Source organism: Artibeus jamaicensis, unplaced genomic scaffold (assembly GCF_021234435.1).
Source record: "Artibeus jamaicensis isolate MK-2021 breed Jamaican fruit bat unplaced genomic scaffold, CSHL_Jam_final scaffold_1689, whole genome shotgun sequence".
NCBI classification, from domain to species: domain Eukaryota; kingdom Metazoa; phylum Chordata; class Mammalia; order Chiroptera; family Phyllostomidae; genus Artibeus; species Artibeus jamaicensis.
In genome coordinates, this window is record NW_026522029.1 from 14025135 (window position 1) to 14044200 (window position 19066).

General features: G+C 51.1%; 1 protein-coding gene across 4 annotated transcripts in view; it reads right to left on the bottom strand.

Moving 5' to 3' along the window:
* Nucleotides 1–8601: 8601 nt before the first annotated feature.
* Nucleotides 8602–19066, bottom strand: part of PTBP2 (polypyrimidine tract binding protein 2) — a 44515-nt gene continuing 34050 nt past the window's right edge. Inside the window, exons 9-14 of one of the 4 annotated variants that reach the window (XM_037152942.2) lie at nt 15829–15983; nt 14374–14407; nt 13869–13961; nt 10621–10837; nt 10445–10522; nt 8602–10288 (exon numbers count right to left, since the gene is read on the bottom strand). In XM_037152942.2, the coding sequence (XP_037008837.1) occupies nt 10159–10288; nt 10445–10522; nt 10621–10837; nt 13869–13961; nt 14374–14407; nt 15829–15983 (707 nt within the window). In that variant the 3' untranslated portion in view covers nt 8602–10158. Of the gene's footprint in view, nt 10292–10444; nt 10523–10620; nt 10838–13868; nt 13962–14373; nt 14408–15828; nt 15984–19066 lie in introns of all 4 variants that reach the window. The other 3 variants (XM_037152941.2, XM_037152945.2, XM_037152944.2) reach the window with 3 other exon arrangements.

Genomic DNA, 19066 nt, shown 5'->3' on the forward strand with positions numbered 1-19066 from the left:
TTGCAGGTCCCCCGTTTGTTCAGCCCCGGCCCTGAATTACTGTGTCCTGCTGGGATGGCCACATCCTTGTCTGTCCCCTCCCCGAAACCTTTGGCTATTTGCAAATTCAGTCTATGTTGCAAGGACCTTCTTTTCAAGGTCAGTTGTAGACAGGACTGACGGTCATGGTGGGCTCAGGTTCATGCCCTGACGGAGCCCACGGCACTGCCCCCCCACTGGTGTGGCCCTGGCAGAAACCCGCCGTGTGTCTTCTCTGTCGGCCACCCCAGCGCCCCCAGCTCCCTGTCCCTGAAGTCTTGTCTCATCTTTCAGCGAGTTGCTGGGGGTTGGGGTCGGGCGCCCTGGGAAAGCCAGAAGAGCGTGGGGACTGTGTGAGGGCCACGGGGACAAGCTGGCCGCTGCTCAGGGCACCGGCCCCAGGCCGGGTGCTTCACCCCTCCCTGCTCCGCCTCCTAAACCGACACCCGCCCTCTCTGCTCGTGGCATCGCCGTGGGGTTTTCCCGCCGGCACACGCCTCCCCGGGCGTCACTCCGCAGACACGTCCACCTGTCTGTGCCCACCTGTGTCTCAGGCTCCGTTCCAATCCTCTGCGAAGCTTTTGGACCAGTTCCCAGGCCCCGGTCCCCCATGTGTCTGACCCCCAGAGGGTGCACATGTGCAGTGCAGGTCCCTGGAGGCGACGCCGCACCCTGGCCGTGCAGTTCTGGATCCTAAACACGAGGTGTGAGCGCAGAGATGTGACCACTGGGCTGTGCTCACGGGGTGGGCACCCGTCGACCCTGCTGTGGCCGGTGCTCCACACCTTGTTGCCCCCGTGTCGGACTTCGATTCCCTGCCGTGACGATCTCCACTTACTAGACCCTGAAGGTCATGGTGGGGAGACCCTCCAGGCCGACCTCGGACAGCGGGCCTGGCGCTCAGCAGGCCTTCCCGCCACCTCCTGACCCTTTGCGGCCCCCTCTGCCTCGAGATCAGTTTCGTTAACTTACCACTGAAAGCGTTACAGGTCGTCAGTGTTAAAAACTGTGCACGTTTCCTGTTTTCCCAGGAAGGATGGTATTTTAGTTTCTCTGCAGTTGTGTCCATTAGAGCAATTCTACTCATGAGAAAAAAAAAAGTCTTAAATGGTTAAATAATTTACTCAAAGCCAGGTTTCAGTCAGCGCCAACCCTCCAAGACTTTTTAGTGTTTCCTTACATATTGAGCTTCAGTGTTTAATCCTAAGAGTTTTTCGTGATAGGATGCGCATTTTTTCAGAGTGAAAAACACAGCTGAACTAAATATAGTAAGTCAGAAGCTACAAAGTCTTCATTTGTATAAATAGGCTTCTGTATATACAAAATAAGTGTCTAAATATTTTCATTGAGGAAGTGATTCCTTTTAAGTTCAATAATCATTTTTTAAAAGTTTATTTATTTATTTTTAGAGAGAGGGGAGAAGAGGGAGAGAAACATTCAGTGTGTGAGAGGCATGTATTAGGGACCTGACCAGGAATCGAACTGGTGACCCCCTGGTTTGTGGGATGATGCCCAGCCCACTGAGCCACGCCAGCCCGCAGTTAATCATTTTTTAACTCTCTCCTGTCTAATCAATTGAAAGGAAAAGCAAAGCTGAGTTTAACACAAGTGTCCAGGTGTGAACCTGCCCTGAAATTCACTCGAGGGAGGAGCTCTGCAGTTTGTCCGTCCTTCCTCTTCGACTGTGGGGACACGTTCCTTTTAAACACTCAGTGTCATTTCAAACAAGCCGTCTTTCAGGCATCGTGGCTTCAGGCCGAATCCAACGGTCAACGTAAGTGGCTGGAACTCACCTGTACTTCCTAAGTTAATAAGGAAAGGTTTCGAACTGAACACACACACAAAAAGTAGACACGCCTCTAGGAGCAAAAACAACATTCGGATCAATAATACACGAAGAGAAGCCCTATTTTACTTATAGTATTTTGGTGCATGCCCTGAGTGTTGAAACATGTCCATTTCTTCCAGTTAAGACCTACAGACTCTCAAAGTCAGTCACCAGCATACAAACTGTTGGCTTTCTTTTTAAAATAGGCTGTTACAGTTTGAGCGATTTCTCAAAATGACGTTTTTGTCCTCAAGATGTATTTTGAAACAAAACAGTACATAAGATTTTGAGCTACCAGTCAACAGTTTTTAAGAGGCGGGCATTTGTTTCTTATTTTAGTGAACGATTTGTCTCCATTTCCATGACTATAACACACCTGCACAGCACACAGGACCATGCCCCACCTGTTACACAGGTGGCTGAATGTCAGCCATGGTCGCAGCTTTTTGAGTTAACATGTTTGTACCACAATCTGTGACATGTAGAATTTGCTAACTTCCCAGGTTAGCAACAGTTAAATAAACGAAGATACACATGTGATAGAAGTAGTAATACACAGAGTATCAGCCCCAGAGAATGCCAAATTGAAATTTCTATTAAAAAATAAATGTAACAGGCGGTAAAACTCCTGTGATTGACTGGTAGGCATGTCTCAAGAGTTATAAACTTGAACCCGAGTCATAGCAGTATTTTAGCAGGGACTGATTTCCTGTGATAAAATGGGTTTCCTGAGATTTAACTTGAGAATAAATGAAATTTCCAGCAGCTTCATTACAGCGGTGACAACTGTAAGACAGTTCTTCTTGAAATTATAGTCATATTTTTGAATTTCAAACAAAGCTCAAGTTCAAAATGCCTCAAGGTCATGATTATATGAAAACCTGAAAGTCTGTAACTAAAGTTGTTTTGGTGCTTTTTAAAAAACATTTTAAAATATAACACCCTGGAAAAAACTTAGTGCTGAGGAGGACTGATGCATGTGTGTGTGTGTCTCTGTGTGTGTGTATGTATATATATGATTTTATTTATTTTAGGCAGAGGGGAAGGGTGGGAGTGGAACATCAACGTGTGGTTGCCTCTTGCGCGCCCCCTTCCAGGGACCTGACCTAGACGGCAACCCAGGCATGTGCTCTGACTGGGAATCGAACCAGCAACCCTTTGGTTTGCAGGCCTGCACTCCATCCACTGAGCCACACCAGCCGGGGCAGTTTCAAGTATTTTCTTAATCTGATCATTAACGATGCCAATAAGCCCTGTGAGTAGTTCGTGAACAGCTGGTTGCTGGCCCTCTGACCGGACTGAAAAGGGTGGGGACGCCCGTGATGAGAACACTCGGTACAGACTGAGCGGTCACAGGCACAGATCGAGCCGGCACAAAATGACAAACCGAACCACAGAGAAGAGGTTCTGAAGCAACCACCCACCAGGAGAAGATTCTACTACGTCCATGAGCCTTCCAGCAGCCCTTCGCAGGCAAGGTCCATGGAGCTGGGACTTATGCACACGCAGGGGCTCACGGGGCTCGGCCGGGCGCTTCGCGGGGCTGCCTCCGTGCCGCCCGGCGGGCACTGCTCAGAACACTGCTGACTCAACCCTGAGGCTGCAGAGCAGGGAGGGGGTTGGGGGAAACCGGGGCAGGAACCCACTCTGCCGGACAGTAGGAAATGCAAAGAAAAAAACGCCACCGCCAACGAAGTCAAGTTTTAGGGAGTATCCGCGAACGCAGATCCAGCCCGTCTGCACTGGCCGGCCGTGGCTTCCCTGTGGCATTGTTTACGGCATCAAAGGGTAAGCACAGCTGGTCTGCGCTGCTTTTCCCGCATCCGGTGAAAACCACACGGTACGCAGGCCTGTTTGTATGTCGTAGCCTTTCCGATCAGCAAACATGCGCACTTCAGAGCAGAATAACCATCAATGTTCCTTTCTATAAACCGCCCCCTCCACCACCCAACCCAAACAACTTTGTGTCTTTGCAACACCCCTGAGTGAAACTGCCTGGGCTTGTTTATACCGTCAGCTCCCCAGGATGTTTACGTTTTGATTCTGGTGTTATTTATTGTTGCTTTTCCACCTGTATCCTACACCTCCCCGGTAATTACTTTCCAAAGTGCTCTGTGCTGAACTGGACAGAGGAGGCGTCTGCAAAGAAGGAAGGGCGGCATAGGGGGAAGACCCACATATGGGGGTGAGTCCCCCCTGGCCTTGCAGGGGCCTTTGGGGGTGACATCTGCTGCGCCGTCTCTTCCTCAGCAGGAAAGTATCTGCCTCTCGGGGTGGTGGCCGAGGTCGGCGTGTTGGGGGGAGCACTACTAGAACAAGTCTAGCCTTGGCTCGGGGCAGGCCCGCTCCTGTGCGCCCAGGCCTTGGGGGCATCAGAGCTGTTTGTGGTGCGCTCAGCGGGCCTGTGGTTTCCTGAGGCTTTACCAGCCCCCGCCGCCATCTGCGAAAGTGCCCAGTGCTCACTTGGCCACGAAGAGGGGCAGGGTAGCTGCACGTTCTGGCCAAGGCCCAACGCATGTGGGCTGCATGGTAAACGTGTACAAGACGTGTACCCAAAGGACCAAATGAGTGTCATGTAAAGGGCATTGGGGTAGGAAGGGTTAAACAGCTGAGCGACCAGGGCCCAGACGAGCTTCTCTTCTTGTCTGAGGGCTACAGCGTGGCCACAGCTGTGGCCTTTGGTGCTGCCTGCGCACATGGAGTGTGGCCGTTGTCTTTGTCACTGCAAACGAAACTGTATGTTTAGGCTCTTAGGGAAGTATTTTTGCCCCTGGAAGGAGGACAGAGGGGTGAAGGCTGAGTGGAGACAGAGGGGAAGGTCCCGCCCCGCCCCCCCCTGCCCTGCTGGCATTGCGCCTGCTCGGGTGGCCTGCGCCACCGCTGCTGCCCCGGGTCAGGTTCGAAGCCCTGGGCGGTGCTACCGCTGCCTCAGCCGAGCTGAGCTCGCCCCCGCAGCAGCAGAGCGCAGCCTGACCGGTCTCGAGACGACAAGACTCGCGTGTTCTGGCCCATGTGCATCGTGCTCAGACTGGGGATTCGGTGGAAACAGTGAGATGCCAAAGGACCGCACTTGGAATTAACCTTGCCAAGTATTCTGCATTTGCTAGGTGTGTTAGCTCCATCGAGATGGTCCGAAACGAATGCAGGAAATATGTTCTATATCGAGTAAGATGAGCGTTCTTCACTCTCCTTAGGTCGGACACTATTAAACTAATGACAACTAAGTCACATCTGCTCTGTAACAATTCATTTCAGTCGGTTAGAGCGTCATCCCGATATGCCAAGGTTGTGGGTTTGATCCCGGTCAGGGCGCACAGAAGCAGCAAACAATAAATACATTAGAACAACAAATCCACATTTCTATCTCTCCCTCTAATGTGAATTAAAAGAAAAAAATTTTGAGGTATGTATTTAAAATGTTAAGAGTTTGGGAGTTTCCAAATTGGAATTTGACCTGGGCATCAACTACACACATCATCCTGGTTAAGAACAATTAATAAAAACAGAAGAGAAAGAGAGAGAGACGGACGGAGAATATAGTTGAGGGAGAAAGACCACAGCGCTCAGGAAGCCCGAGAGTTCCAGGTCAAGTCAGTCGTCAGAGATGCTAATGCTAACACAAGTAGTTTTACAAACTCTATTCATCTAAGATAAAGCTCAGTATTCCCATGGGCATCTTGTTTGTCTACTTTAATTTCAACTAATTCCCATTAAACTCAATTACCTGACTTGTATACAAAATAAAATGATAAGCCGAGGTAGACAGTTTAGAAGCACTGGGGTGAGAGAATGTTGAATTTTCAGCCATGAAGCCAGTTCTGTGTGTGGTTGTACTCACGAATATATTGCAAGGCTAATTCTGGAATTAACTGAAAGCTAAATTATGATTAACAGACTTTTTCTTATTAGCGAGAAACATTTAAATGTACTATGAGACTTCAAATTTTAAAAAGCTGTTACTTTTATGAACGGGTCTTTGCTCATTCCTGTCAGTTCTTTTGACCCAACAATATTACCGACAGTTCGGATTTAAAATTTCGGTTGGTTAATCGTAGGACTCAGACTCCGCCAGCCCAAGGGCAGCCGCCACAGCCCCGGGGGTGGAAAGCGAACCCGTGTGCCTGCGGGGTGCGGGGGGAAACCGATCTCAGCTGTGACAGGGCCCTGGCAGTCAGGTCTCGTGTCCTTCGGTGACAGGCAGGGGTTCCCGTGGGACATTTTCATCACTGCAGGAAAGGACAGCACAAACCGCGCCAAGTGTCAGTGCCGGCCTCGGTCCAACCTGCGCCGCCACCCAGCTGGACGAGGGTGGTCCCGGGGTCGGCATGTGGCCACAGATACTTTTTGGAAGTCTTCACTTTGTGTTCTTTAAAAGGATTTAACATCGGTTTGAGGTTTTTAGATAAACTAAAATGGGTATATTTTGTTTAGAATTAGGCAAAAACCTTTGTATTTAAAAGGGTTACTTCAGTGAAATTTCCCGGTCCCTCACCTGAATCCAACTCACCAGGAGTTGTATCTGAAAGCCACTGCGTCTGGCGTCGGGGCCCCTGGTTTGGCCTGGCAGCCAGCGTCTCCCCCTTTCCTGGTCTGTCAAGGACACAGCTGTGCTAAACTTCCCAAGTACTCCAGGTGCCACCACCTTGATTCGCCTCTTTATAAAAACACACCACCACTATCCTGTCTAAACTCCCCTTCAACACCAGCCCCGCCCCCCCAGCCCAGCTGATGCTTCAGGCTCACCGGCTCCCAGAGCTTCCTCCCAACAATGGAGGCAGAAAATCCTTCAGTGGCTTCTGGGAATTTCCGTGAAACCCAGCAAACGAGGTAACTGTTCATTTCCTGACCTCTCACCAAACGGGACACCCCAGCACAAAAGACTTTCTTCTCTGCAGCTTTTCAGTACCTAGGCTGGTTCGCAGTGAGTCATACTGTTTGTTAGAGGAAAGAATGAATTTTCAAGTGATTAAAAGTAGGAATTAGTGAGAGAAGTAAACAACTTTGTGGAAACTAAGATTTATGTTTCTAGCTGGGAGAAATCTGCACTTTCAGGGCCTGGCATTTCATTTGAAAGCACAGCCCTGATGTTCCACACGGACTGTCTTTAAAACTGAAATCTAATCTCCGGGTTTCTCTTGTGGTGGTTTTTATAAACCAAGGCAAGGAAATTGAACTATTTGTTTAAACGAAAAGCCAAGGGGATAAATCACAAACTATAACCTTTCAGCTGATTCTCACAGAGCTGGAGAACGTCACAGCAGTGGGCTTCCCAACTTCCCTGTGCACTTGGGGGTCGCCTGCCAGTCGCGGGCATCATAAGTGGCCCCAGCAGGGGCGGAGCTTCTGTCAGCTCCTGGGCGGCGCTCCGACCTGCGCTTCTGCAGCCCTGAGCTGCCAACGCCCCAAGGAGTGGTGGGGGCGGTGACGGTGACGCGGAAGGAGCAAAGCAGGCGGAGGAAACGGCAAAGGCGGTGAGTTGGGCACCGACGCTGCGTTTGGGGTTTACTGGAGTCTCCTGTTCCCTGCACGTTCGGGATCTTCTGAGTTTAAATCCCCCCAGACTCAGAATCCAAACAACACTAACGCCACAAAAGGGGGCGCAAACACAGAGGCCGAGTCCCCCCCCCCCCCCCCCCGGAGGAAGTGGTGTGCAGGCGGGGCTCTCTCCCGCTCACCTTTAAAGCGCTACCGGCTGCTCGCTTTCTGCATCGTCTCAGAAGAAACTCGAGACACAAACGACCCATCGTGTTCAGTAGAAATAATTAAAACCTCCTTAAAGTGAATGTCATGAGACTGGATCAGAGCAGGGCCCGTGCCGTGTCCCAACACCCTCGTCTGGAACAGGATGAGGTGTGCGCGGGGCGGAGGCGCTGAGCGCCCAGGGGTCCACTGTGCGGGGCGTTTTCCTGCGTATTTGAACTTTATTTAGTCCTTACTGTGGGCATGTTGATATTCAACATTAATTCAATTATGCGTGAAACTTTCAATAAAAGAAAACCCCACATTAACTTAAGAGGGACTGAACACAGAGTAAGGAATGGTCAGGAAAAGAAAATGAAGACTTCCTACGGATTCCTACAGCGAGGTTCCCCGCAGAGCGACCCTGGGCGGAGCGGAGGGAGAAAGCCCCGCCCCCGCCCCCCTCACTCAGTTCTGCACCGGCTCCTCCGCGGCCGGGTCCACAGAGGAAGGGAGGGAGGGAGGGGACCTCTCCACCCACCCTCCCTGACCCGTGCCCCCCCAAAGCCACACCCCGAGTCCTGTCTGCCTAACCCTGCACTTGCCTTGTGAGTTATGACAGAACCAACCTAAGGAACGTGTCACTATGAAGCCATCTGACACCAATGTACCTATTTGAAAAGTGTGATCTAAAACGCGTTGAGTACTACAAATAGTACCTTAGCAAGACTCCTTTAAACAGAGAAGTCATAAACTCACACATCCCTGCTAGGTCCCAAACGCCCACACGTGTCGTCCCCCCCCCCCCCAGGCACGCGGCAGCACAGCCCCCAGAATCTTCCCTCTCAATCTCTGGGGCCGCTAGGCAAGGGGACCGTCAGCAGACAGAACTGAGGGGGCCAAGAGCAGGGTTGGGGGAAGGAACCGCCCGGCTACCTCCGCCCACGCTGGACCAGCGACAACAGGGGAGTCCAACAGCCAGAGTCAGAGTCTCTGTCAGTGGCGGCAGCACAGGATGGGAAGTGTTCATTCTGTGTCCTCCTGGGAAGCGGTCACCCTCTTCTAAATTTTAAAAAAAAAAAAGGCCCGCTGGCATGTTTTCACAGCATCTCGGTTTATTGATGGAACAGAGCCACGACGTGGGGTACCGCCCCTCCTGCCGCCCGGCAGAGGCAGGGGCGCAGTCAGAAGCACAGTGGGGCGGAGACAGAGGAGGAGAGAGGACGCAGCAGAGGCCGAGCGCGGGCGCAGAGCTGAGCAGTGTTTATTGAGCATGCCACAGAGGAGAGCAGGTGCACAGGAAAGTAAACCGCCGTCAAACCTCCCGACTTTGTTAGAAAATTAATTTTTAATTGTGCCGCTTTCAAACTATGCTGAATTTTACATTTCTAAAGATGTAAAAACTCAACTAATAGAAAATATACATGACCGTTCTGTCTACATAGATAACAGAATCTATGAATCTTGAAACTAAGTACATCAATTTCAAAAAAGTGTTGGTCATTTAAACAGAATCAACAATTCAGATCGACAAGAACTGTTCAAATTAATTTGACCTGTAGATTCTGAGCCATGTTTTTATTAAAGTCAGATCTATTCCTAAATACAAAATATTCTGAAGATTTATTAAAACTGAATATTACAATGCAAGGTAAATTAAGACTAAAGGCACATAAACTTTGGTCCCACCTGGGTGTCAGTTTTAGAAAACCGCCACAAAATTAATCTCCCTGCAGATTTTTGCAGGACACTTTCTTCAGCTTTGAAAAACACATGCACCAGTTCCTGAACTAGCTAGACCCGTCTTCACATGCTCAGAAATCCACAACCATGTTCCAAATCTCCATTACAAACTAAGGATGGCAATATATATTTAAATGCACGTAAGTCATGTCAACTTCAAAAACATCTACGAAAAATATTCAGCCACAGACAAGACATTACTCGGTGCTGACAGGTACATGACGCGTCCCACAAGAGCGTGTACAGAAGGTTAAGGTTCCACAAGGCTTTCCACGCAGGGCTCAAACTTACGGAAATCAATACTCGCATCTCGTTAACTTGAGCTAATGCCTACATTCGTAACGGAATCTAGACCAGAACTGTGAGATACAAAGGGCCAGTGTTTTTGTAAAGCAATAAAGCCTAAGGCAGTAAAACTAAAAAATGCTGCTTTATTCTCCACTATCCTATATCATATTGGGTTAAATAGAAAGAAATGTGACAAGCCAATAACTGAAAGTAAGTTCCAAGCAGGAGAAAACAAAAACTTAACCTTTTTACACACCCCTGCCTAAACGAGTTGAAACCCCACAGAACAGTGTGCCTGGACAGCCGATTCCTTTGCTCTAGTAAATGCACAACAGCAACACTAGTTTTCCTTTTAAGGCACGTACGTCAACTAAGTTGAAAAAGGAAAGTGAAACTGAAACTCCAACGGACAATACGAATGGCCTCCCCCTCCAACAGCTGGAACACGCAGGTAACAACGCCTCCGCCCCCACACACGCCACGTTGCTCTAGAACCAAGGAATGGTAACAGCATGAGGAAAAAAGGAAACGAGAACAAAACCCAACTCTGGTCCCCACTCTTCCGAACAGTCCGCAGGTGACGACACCGACCGCCGCGCGCCCTAGATGGTGGACTTGGAGAAGGACACGCGCAGGTGGTGGTTCTCGCCCAGGTTGTAGTTGTGCAGGTCGATCAGGGCCTGGATGGCCTCCTCCACGGTGGCCATCTGCAGGAGGGCCATCTTGTGATCTCTTCTGAAACAAAACCACAAGGTCAGAGAGTGCTGGCAGTGGGCAAGGCCCGGACCGCACTCTCAAAGGTGCGCGCTCCCGAAAGGAAAACATCTACCAACACAAAGGGCGGGGACGACTTCAGGAGAACTTTGGAGGACAAGAGAGCGTGCTTACTGAAAGAACTTGAACGCCTTCACGGTGCCCCCCGTGTTCGCAAACAGGGTCCGCAGGTCCTCCTCCGCGACCGAAGGGCTGGGGAAACGGGAGCACAGCACAGGGACGGTCGTTAGCCACAGTGGTGCTTTCCTTCTCAAACCGCGTCCTCAATAAAGCCGGGCTCCGATACTTACGGGATATTGGAGAGGTGCAGGGTTGCAGAAGGAGGAAAAATGTTCTGAAAGTTTTTGGATCCAGGTTTCTTGAAACGATGCAATGGGGAATTCCCAAAATCTTTTGTGAGACCTTGGTCATCCAGTCCCTCCCGAGGTAGCTGCACCGTCTGGTGTTTGGACAGAGTAACACGAATAATTTTTCCATACATTTTCTGTCCATTGAGATGGTTCATGGCTGTAAAAAAAGAAACAGTGCGTACTAAAAGAGTTTTAACAAAGTTCAAAGCAAAAGTAGTTAAGATCTGAATTCTGTAATTTACAAAGTCATGAGTGTCTACCAGCCAGTGCTGACAGACACTGCGACTGCACAGAACGGAAGTCCAGACGGCGGCCCTGTGTCCCCTTCACAGCGCTGACCACCGCCACGCACGCCGCAGCCCGGGTCTCCCTCCTGCTCCACAGCCCAATCTCTCGATGCTCTTTCCTCTGTTTCCCACTCTCCACTGCCACTAGCACTGGTCTGGATCACTCGATCAGTTTCTGATTCGCCTTCTTGTTGGATTATTCTCAACTTTTCTCCAACCCATTCTATACACAGCAGTTCTGATTACTGCAAATCGGACCATGTCATTACATGGTAGGCTCGACACCCACAGGGATCAAGTCTGAACGTACTCCGCCATCGCTGACATGTCCCCATCTCACCCCAGCACACGGACACCGCTGGTGTCCAACAGGACCTTGCAGTCAGTGCCATGGCACTTGCTACCCCGACACTAGCTCTGCACAGGTTCCTCACCAGCCACCCTGGGAGAGGTGTGGCCTCAGGACCGCCGTCACCAGGCAGGAAGTTCCCGTTCTTCTGAAAAGCAGCCTGAGAGGTCCACGAACTCAGGAACCACAGCCCTCCTGGCTGAAGCACGGCGCCTAACGCGGCCACATCCCTCGTGTGGAACGAGGACGGGAAACTGATGGCTTGGTCTGAGGCTGCAGAAAAGCCACGCACTGTGCGTTTTGTGCACTAGTCCCCAGGGAGAAGGCCATTCATTTCCTTAGTCACGCACCTCGGCCTGGCTGAAGGTCTGATCCGGCCACTCCGCATGTCACAGGGTCAACAGCAGAGGTAAAGGCGACGAGAAGGAACAGGTGGCTGAGGACAGCATCGCTGCTCTCAGACTGTGCCTACCTGGAGAGGACCGCAGGGCACAGCAGTCCAACCTGGGCGGTACCCCCAGCTTAGTAAACCATGGCACCGGGACAGAGCAGACCCGCTACATATAAGCTGGGTCTGAAAAGGGAAATGCTGTGGCAGTGTAAGGGGCCACCCACAAGAGAATCAAAAGGAGCTTCCCTTACCACTTCCCTGACCTGTGAGAGCTCATTCTTCCCGACTGTTTTACTGCAGTGCTACAGATGTGGACTGGTTTTTTCTTAGATTTTTCAACCAAAGCGAACACCAAAAAAATCACCGCAGGCCTCAATTTCTCACTAGGTTCTGACACTGCAGTTCACGTGCACTTAGAACATGTCACTAACCCTACAAAAATCACTCCATTCTGACAGTGAAAGGACACATACTACTTTTACCTTAAGATACAGTATCTTATCTGTGTAGTACTTTCATTATCATTTAGCTTTATTGGAAGTTCCTACTAAACACCTTCTTTGACAGCAAAACAGTGAGAAGCCATGAATCACCTGCCACCGAGGAGCCCAGGAACTAGGAACCACGCCGCTGTTGAGTCGGCTTTAGTGAGAAGGCCATGCGGGCACCAGGGCTGTTCACAAGCAACAGCGCTGCCGTGCACAGAGCCACTGGCGCTCTGCCCCCCGGGGACCACTGGCGGTAGGGCCTTGCGAGGTCATTGCCCAGTAAGGCTGAGTCCTGCAAGAAGGGACGCGGGGCGCTCCGAGGAAGGGCCAGTGCGGACCACAGGCGGAGGCCAGAGTGTGCGCAGGGCCCTGGCTGGAGACAGAACCGCCGGCACCTTGCTCTGGCGTCTGGGTGTTCCATGAGAGAGGAGCATCTGCCCAGCAAGCTGCTCAGCCTAGTGTTTGGCTATGGCAGCCCGAGCAGACCAACATAACGAAATTCAACTATCGCTCATTTGAAATAGTCTTTGCACAAGACAAAACCAAAAACTATTCAGAAGAATTTAATTCTACCGCCTGTACTTCTCAACCACAATGACTGTGCACACCTATTTTCACGCAGTCATGGCACCCACAGCTGCCACAGCAACAAGGAACAAAACGCGTCCTTAGGAGGCCGCACCGTGAACGGGGACACAAGGACTGCCCCGACCCTAACCGGGACCCTCCCCAGGGCACAGGCAGGGAAGGCACCCAGACTGACCAGGACTCTTCCCTGTTTCTCATTAAAGGGACAGAGCACCGCCCTTTAGAACGTAGGACCAGCCAAACGCCCGCACTTCCACTGCACACTGTCTGAGCCACCGCAACGCCGACAAACACTGCCATCCTCATGCCCTTCTGTCTGTCCGCAAAGGCCAAGTGGTCCAGTACACCATGCTGTTCGCCTGTCTCATCAGACGCAAAGCACAACTATACTAGTCCTTCCATCAAAGACGGCAACTGTCAAAACTAACAATGTGCACGCACTCAGTCAGAGGCACCACCAACCCTGAATCTCACTAATGGATTCCACGCACAGAACAACTGTTAGTTACAGTCACACTGTAAGTACACAGTTATGTTCGAGACTCTACGGGGTTTGACTTTGTGTAAGAGTCCAAGGGGAGATTAAAGTCACCAAATTATCTAAGTAAAAATGTTAAGTATGCCTTGAGTCTACTTTAAGATTCCAAAAGGGATTGATGGTGTCTCTGGCGCAGGTTTTCCATTTTGAAAGGGCCTGGCATCTTCTGCCCCACGTCCCCCTGACAACACCTCGCAGCTCGGCAGCACTGCAGGCCCAGGACCCCGCGGCCAGTGAGCCCGCACAGCAGGGTGCGGGCAGGAGGCGGCCCGCCACAGCGCTCACAACACAATGCTGAGGGGCTCAGGGACAGCTGTCCCTGCAGGGCAGCCCAAAGCCCGTTCCCACGAGCCCGAGCGTGAGCCCCAGTGAGAGGACAGCAGGAAGCACACGTGTGTCCACCACGTGCCACTGTTCACACTGAAACGGGGAACCAGCGTGACAGTCACTGTTTCTCACTCACACACGGAGTTTGCTTTTACTCGCAGACTCGAGTTAGCTATTTGGAATCGGACTGCAGGCGGCGGAGGGAGCCAAGGCATCTCACCGAGCTGGGACTGGTTTCCGTCAGCCATCTGGATGAGGGCACTGTCTTTCTTGTTGTACAAAATCTTCACGCGCTGCACGTCTCCATAAACACCTTTGGTGGGGCCACAGAGAGGTAATCCAAAAATGGGATTAATTTTATGCACAAGTCAGCTAAAGATTATCTTTTGACATATTAATGAAACATTCAGACACCAACATGATCACTCATTCAAACTCATCAGTCTCACAAATGAATAAAGAAAGATCAAGATTTTGAACAGTGAATTTTGAAAAGAACAAATTTTGATAAACCCTCAAAGCTATGTGAATGATATTAAAGACCATGCAAAATAAATCAGCATGCATTAAAACAAATTTTGTGTCTATGGAGAGTTTTAAATAGCAAAGAAAAATAGCAAAAGATTTACTATTCAACTTTAAGCCAAAGTGCTAGCTACAAATAAGAATTAAGGTGAAAACAAAATCAAATCAATAATAAAAGTATAGTGCTAACAATAACATACCGAAGAGGGTAAACAGACTTTGGGGCGTAACCATCTTTAGAAGGAGAGAAGAGCAAGCAGCGTAAGACAAGAAGAGAGAAGAGTCGAGGAAGAGCGGAGATGAACAGATCATCCATAACGAAGGGTGGTTCCCGCAGAATGGTGAGGTGGTCATGGATCATGGTTCAAGGCGGTTAATTGGGGCAGGTTGGTCCGAGGAACATTTGTTCAAGCACAGAAGCATGAACATAGGGAATGGAGACAGGGAATGAAGACAAGGACAAGGAAAATAAAGGATAAGACGGGGAGGGAATGGGTGTTTGGGAAAGACAAGGAGAGGGAAGGTGAACACACAGGGAAAAGGATGAAATGGGGAAGGGAAACAGCAATGCAGAAGAAAAAAATAAGGAATCGGGGAACAAAAAAAAAATAAAATATAGGTCAGTACATAGGAAATGCAGGAATTTGGTCAGAAAATGGTTTATGTACTGTACAAGAAAAACTGAGTAAAATGTAGTCATCCAAGACAAATATGGGTAAAGTACATCTACGTCAAAGAGTAAATTACAGCATTTCATCTCAACATGGGGAGGAAGGCATGCACAGGAGTTTTAAACTCTGAACTTTAACTGCATAAGCATGGCTGGTTATGAAATGCAGGCAAAATTTTTAACAGAAAAACAAAGGCACTCTGATCCAAACATTTTAGCATGCAGAACCGTGAATGACAATAGTTTAAATGATAAAATAAGCTTAATGTTCGTATTAACAGAGGCCAATTAAAAATGAAACAAGTATTCCAATTAGACACTGTAAACCGATACACGGAGCCTCCCACATTTCATACCAGCTCTCACAGCAAAGTAAAGTATACCAGACATAAAACGTACAACTGAAAAATAACTCAGCAATGGGTTTCATTTAACAAGGGGGGAGATAAAGCTGAAAAATATTTTTAGGAGACAATGACTAATAACTGCAAAGAAAAAATTACTAAGAAAGACTGGAAGAGGGTCTTGTCAAGATCTTTGGAAGAACCTTCAAAGAAAAATGTATTAGAGTAGTTCACATAAAATAAGATTTAAAAAAATGCAATGACACATAAGCATGAAATGAACAAGCAAATAATTAGAAAAGGCAAAGAGCAAAATTGTTTTACAGTTAAATCTGCAAATTGGATTACATTTGCCTTTGACAACAAAAGATAAAAAGCCAGACTACTGTACTTCACCATATTTTTCTTAGGAAAAATAGGTAGGTTAAAATATATACATATTTAAAGATATGACTGTCTAAGGAAATAAAGTATCACTTAAACAAGTACATAGACTTTATTCAGAAGTAGAAACATACAAATATACTTCGACTAATGAATGTACATAAAAAGAAAGGCAAGTGCAAAATGAAATAAACATGAAGAACTTTCACAGATGGGGTGGAGTTACGGGACGGACACGCAGAGACCGGGCCACTGACCTCCTCGTTCAGGTTGCTGACCAGCAGGACCGTGTTGCCGCCCGCAGAGACTCCGGGCATCCCCACGCGGCCCGCCGCAGCCGCGGCCGCGGCCGCCGCGGCGTTTGGAATGGCCAGAGGACTCAGAGCTCCTGGAACAGCTGCAACAGGAAGCCCTAATTTTAAAATAAAGCGCATTTTACGAAACACACACAAGTCTTTCACAAACGCTGACTGACGGGAGCGCGGGCTGCCCGGCTCGGGGCGGACCGCTCCACGGGGTCCTCCAGGTTCGTCTTTGTGACGTTTAGGAAGCACTGCTCTCGGTGGCGTCATCCGGTATCAGAACTGAGGCACGTACCTGAGTCATGTTACAAATGCAACGTAAAACACTCCATTTCCTACGGAAAAGCAAACAAAGCACAGAGCACAGAACAGTTCCAAGTCGGAGACTTGGAAAGTTCACCTCCATGGTTTACAGTGAGAAGTCTCACCCAAAAAAGAAACCGCCCTCAACGGAACAGCCACTCCCACTTTCCTTACGGAGGAGCCTTCATCTCCGTGACCCGCATCTGAAATCACACAGGCTGCCGCCACTCGTGCAACGGGCGGGTCCCCGGGTCCCGCAGACCCGCGCGCGGCGGGAGGCCGGACCCAGCAGCCCCCGCAAGGGTGGGCGCTGCCCTCCGACTGCCCGAGAAGGCGACGAGACAGCAGCCGACTGGTGTGAACAGATCAGAATGTCGCGTCAGTCCGGCAGCGAGACCGAGCTTTCCGTGTGTACAATTTCAGCAACTGGATTGTGTCGTGGGCCGGAAAAGGCTGGAAACAGCTGCGTGCAGACCAGTCCCACCACCCAGCGCCCAGTGCTTTCGAAGGCCCGAGGCGCATCTCGCCAAAGTCGACCGGACCCCACGCAGCCTCCACGAGCGCCAGCGCTCACGGCAGCGCTTCCCGGAGGAAACGCCAGCGCACGTCACTTTCCCGCCCTCCGCCCACGGGTCTCTGCGCCGCACCAGCGCTGGCGTCCACCGCAGGGCCAGGGAGCTCGAGCCTCACCACTGGCGCTCACACACCGCCTATTTCTCACTAAGCACCGGTTACCCAGGGAACGAACGCGCGTCCTTTTCCGTTTGCGTGACAAAGGAGCGAGCGCCGGCCCCAAAGGGAGCAACTGACCCGGGCGCCGCGGCCTTGCAGCCGCGGTTCATGTCTTCTCTCTCCCGGCCTCCTCGTCTGGGTCACGGGGAAGCGCCGTTCCCGTTCGGTGCCAGACACTTCGGTAAAGACACTTCGTTCTTTTAGCCACAGGTCTGTTTTGTTTTTAATCTTCCTACTTGAAAAACCACAGTGACCATCTGCCTTCAGTCCTAGTGTGTCTCCGGGACTAGCACTCCACCCCTGCCCTCCCTGCCCGGGCAGACGCTCCCCTGCCAGACGCTGCCCCGCCCACTCCGGGCCCGCCCCCAGCGGCGCCCCGCCCCCGTGCGTCGCCCCGCCCCCCGACGGCACAGCTGCAGCGCCACAGCAGCGCCACACTCGGAGGGCAGGGCACTCCCACCGTCAGCCTTGGCTCCAAGTCCCTGGCAGCCTGTGAGGTATACCAGGGGATGGCACCCAGCGCCTGGGCTGGGCGGCTCGACCCAACACGCCGAGGTGGCGGTCCGCAGTCAGGGCCCCTACAGGAGCCATCCAGTGCGTGCGTGCGTGGAACCACAAGGCAGTGTTTCTCTGCCTGTCCCCCTACAGATCAACAAACAGTTTTTAAAGCCGCAGAAACACGCACAGGCGTTTTCCACACCCACACGGAGGCCATGGTCGTGAGCTGCCGTGCCGGTCCACACGGACCGGAGCCCACGGCGCACTCGCCCGCTCACCGTGCTCTGAAGGACGGATCTTGGGAGACCCAGAGCACAAACGCCCCCGTTCTCCACCCACCCGCTTTTCTTCCTAAGGACACAGCCGCACCCCTGAGTCTCTGCAAATGTGACGAAACCCTGGCGAGTTCCCACGGTGACCCTTAAAAGCACCTGCTTTCAGACCCGGGCACCTCCACTGGTCCCGGTCCACTCCACGCGAATCCGGCGCCCCAGCGAGCGCGCACTGCTCGGGGGGAGCCCGCCCAGTGCGCCGCGGGGACGCGCCTGTGGTCACTGCAGCGCACAGGCTCCAGATCAGAAGCAGCAGGTAGGCCGAGACTACACACACACGCACGCACGCAGACACGCACGCACGCACACACACACACACACACGCAGGCACGCGTGGTACAAGGGAAACAACACCCAAAAGGGCCCTCCTTTGTGTAAAAAAGTCAGGCTCACACCTGCAGGTCATTTTTCCCCTCACAGTTAGTGATAAGAGATAAGAGATATACAATCTATTGACATTTACTGAGAAAAAATGCACGCTTCCTGGCTATTTTATGAGGATGAATTCTTTTTTTGAGAGAAAAGTCTGACTTTGACCAGCTGTTATTTACCTGCCCCCGAGAGCAGAGTAATTCTGTAAGTAAAACTTGCCGCCTCTCTCCGCCCCCGCGGACCACCAGACACCAGACGCAGCCGACCGTTCCTCAAGTTCACCGCAGAAGCTGGGAGAACCGAGGCTGTCCGGCTCAGACCCTGGTGCAACTAACTAAAAGCAAGCAGAAGCTGGGCAGCAACTTCTTCCACTGAGAAGTAGCAAATAAATGCGAGAATTTACCTGTCCTGCACAAACTGTATCACTAGGTAAACAGCCCCGGTTGATGAAGGAAATTCTACTTGAGAAAGATTTTCAACAAATCTACATGGAAGGAACATGTGCACTGTGGGGGCAGGGAAGGAAACGCAGCCTTCACACGTCCAGGTGAACTGAGCTGAGGCGGCGATCACCAGTGGGCATGGAAACGCCAGCGTGAGAACATGATGGAGAAGAAATGCATCGAGGGAGGGTCGGAATCGCCCTGCAAGCACCGGAGAGTCCGTGGCAGTGGGGAGGGCAGGTGTTTCACGCTTCCTGCTGAGCTACAGCGTGAAACAGCCCAGGAACCCCCGCCACGGAGCCCCGCCCAAACCAACGGAAGGGACCCAATCCAACCCGCCTGCCGAGCGGGCCTCTGGCTCACAGGAAAGAGCAGACAGAGAACCTACTAGGATGGGGCGCAGGAGAATGGCCCTGGGTCTCCCAACAAGCAGACTCCCAGGGGTCAGGGGATGGCGGGGGGAGAGGACCCTCACACAGCAGTGTTTGGGAGACTACCAGCCACACGCCACGC